The following is a 2,634-nucleotide window of genomic DNA, read 5'->3' on the forward strand; positions in this document are numbered from 1 at the left end:
GTCACTAGTTTGGTGTTCAGGGCCAAAGACTGAATCCCTGCTGTTCTCATTTATTATGATAAATATCATTTTGAAGTACAATTTTTCAAAACCAAGAAAAGAAATGTGAATGTCCTTTTAAAAACAACTTGAATTTTTTACTTGCTAGGTAAAACAATTTAAACATAGACAGCCTATTTTTAACAAGAGAGTACCAAAGTATTTATTCACTGCAGATTGGAACAATCTACAAGTTCACTCACTGAGCTGTTATCTGAACGACAAAGTATTAAGCCATAATGAGGAAATAACGGGCACGGTCTGTTAGCAGAGAAATAGAGTCTTTCCAGAAAGAGCTTTAGCCAAGAAAGGCAAGGCAAGAACACTGGAGTCTACTGAAACATGTTGCTATTAGGTAAACTTTTCAATTTAAGGCTGTAAGTGAGAAAGAAGTAAAATCATTATCATAAGGGCAACATGTACAAATGTTTCATGTACAAACTCCCAGTATTTCCTATCTCTTTCTTTGACAAATTCAACAAGCTTACAGAAAAATCCTCCATCCCTTCATCTTCTGAAGTATTATCATTAATTATTAATAGTCACAGAAAGTCCCAGTAATATCTGCTCTTGGGAATCATGGCCAACTAAGAACCACTCTGCAAACATTTCATGATGTTTTGGTCTTTCTAGTGACTGATAATTAAAACTAGGTATCTCTAGTAAGAACCCCCCCCCCCCCCCCCCCCACACACACACCCATCAGGAGAACTCCTCTTACCATGTATTCCATGTTGGCAGCAGGTGGAAACACCTTGCCCCGCACTTGGTTGTGATAATCGAGGATGGCAATCATGTCATTCTGTGAGATGTAGCGCTTCTTCCTGGTTTTGGGGAGATCCGCTGAATCCAGATGTGCTTTCAGAGCAGCTTCAATATCAGTGAAGTTATTGGTTGGCGAGGATGAGTCAGTGGTGTTGAGTAAGATGACTGCACTTGTTTCACAGAGAAGGGAGAACAAGAGCACACCACTGACAGCAGAGATTGCTATCATCTTGGGATGGAGGAGGGGAGAAGTCAGAGGGCTTACTCTGCTTTGAAACAGAAGGCAGAGTTAGTATCTGTCTATGAGAGGGTAAATTTTTAAAAACTGATATCAGAACACATGATTTTACATATAAATATCTCCTCAGGACTTTCTTTGACTTGATTATATTCTGCAATTCAAAAGACTTTTTTTTCAAATCAATGTTATGAGAAAACCTATAATTACTGCCCATGTTGCTTTAATGATTGAAGAAGAAACCTAAGATGAACTCTCCAGAGATGGAGATGAATAGAACAGCATATCATGAACTCTCAGCCCTCAAAAGGCCTGCTAATCATTTGCCCACAATGCCTGAACACACACACACACACATACACACACACACACACACACACACACACACATACACACACACACACACACACACACACACACACACACACAATAGGGTACCAAATGCCCAAGTAGGCTCTTGGTTGTAAGTGGGCAATCTGTAAGGAATTCAATCTAATCCAGATACTGAGAAGAAGAAATACATCTCAGGAAACAGCTGCTGCTACCTGTTGTAAATGTATGGATGCTGTGTCACAAACACATGCACAGAGAATGACAACATATAAACAATAGTTAAAATTCTATCCCAATTTCATTCAAGAAAAACAAATGTGATCTACTTTAGTATAAATGCATGCAAAACAGACTCATTCAGCTAAATGGCTTACCTCTGAGCAATGCCAAAATGAGTATATTGTTCTTCCAATTTTTTAAAAAGATCTTTGCTATGTTGTGGCATAAACCCTTGTAAGGAGGAGTGTATCTTATTACAAACCGTCTAAGAGCAAAAACTCTTGCTAGTTTTGAGGCGGCTGGCCCCAGGAGCTGCTAACAGCTTTTATATGTCACAGGCTGCATAGTACAGAAAGGGCAGGCTTTCGAAGAGTCTCTCCTGAGCCAAAATGAAAGAGGAGGGGCTTTTGGAAAGAAAACACACTGATTGGGTGGCGGTCTTTTGTATGTGGGTGGTGAGGAAATGGAGTCACACCCACAGCTTGCAAAGTGCAAACTAACAGACGAGCCCCTTTTCTGAACAGAATTCCCACCTATTGGGTGACTTACTCATTGGATACTGGTTCCTATTCAAAAAGGGGATGACATTTGAAAGGAGCTGGTTCTTGGGGAAGAAGAAAAACCCCACAGCTTGGTTATCAAGCAGGATGTTTTACACAGGCAGTGAATGACCTGAGTTAAATCAGGGGAATCAAGCAAATGCTATGTCTAGGTGAGTTGGGGATGAGGAGACACAGTGGTAGATAAGCAGTGAAGTTAGGACATGAATACAAGAGACACTTAAGTGACTGCTTTTGGTCTTCCTTTAACTTGTTCCTTTCATATTCCATCTCCCTCTCCCCCACCTTCTTATCTCTGTATGTGTCTCTCTCTCTTCTCTCCTTCCTATCCTCCATCTATCTGCTTGCCTGTCCATCAATCTTTCCTTGTGTCTATGTCTCTTTATCTGTTTTCCTTTCTTCCTCTCTCTCTCTCTATCTGTCACCGTTTCTTTCCCACATGCACTTTTTCTTCAGCCTCCTCTTCACCCCTCCTTTTCC

The 2,634-nt window shown here is 40.6% G+C and overlaps 1 protein-coding gene across 2 annotated transcripts in view; it reads right to left on the bottom strand.

Annotated features, from left to right (window-relative positions):
- The window catches only part of PI15 (peptidase inhibitor 15), a 48,112-nt gene extending 46,178 nt beyond the window's left edge, over positions 1-1,934 (bottom strand). Inside the window, exons 1-2 of one of the 2 annotated variants that reach the window (XM_074200395.1) lie at positions 1,750-1,934; positions 761-1,070 (exon numbers count right to left, since the gene is read on the bottom strand). In XM_074200395.1, coding sequence (XP_074056496.1) covers positions 761-1,070; positions 1,750-1,820 — 381 coding nt within the window. In that variant the 5' untranslated portion in view covers positions 1,821-1,934. Of the gene's footprint in view, positions 1-760; positions 1,074-1,749 lie in introns of both variants that reach the window. The other variant, XM_074200394.1, reaches the window with a different exon arrangement.
- Positions 1,935-2,634: the final 700 nt, after the last annotated feature.

This window comes from Macrotis lagotis, chromosome X, assembly GCF_037893015.1.
Source record: "Macrotis lagotis isolate mMagLag1 chromosome X, bilby.v1.9.chrom.fasta, whole genome shotgun sequence".
Lineage (NCBI taxonomy): Eukaryota > Metazoa > Chordata > Mammalia > Peramelemorphia > Peramelidae > Macrotis > Macrotis lagotis.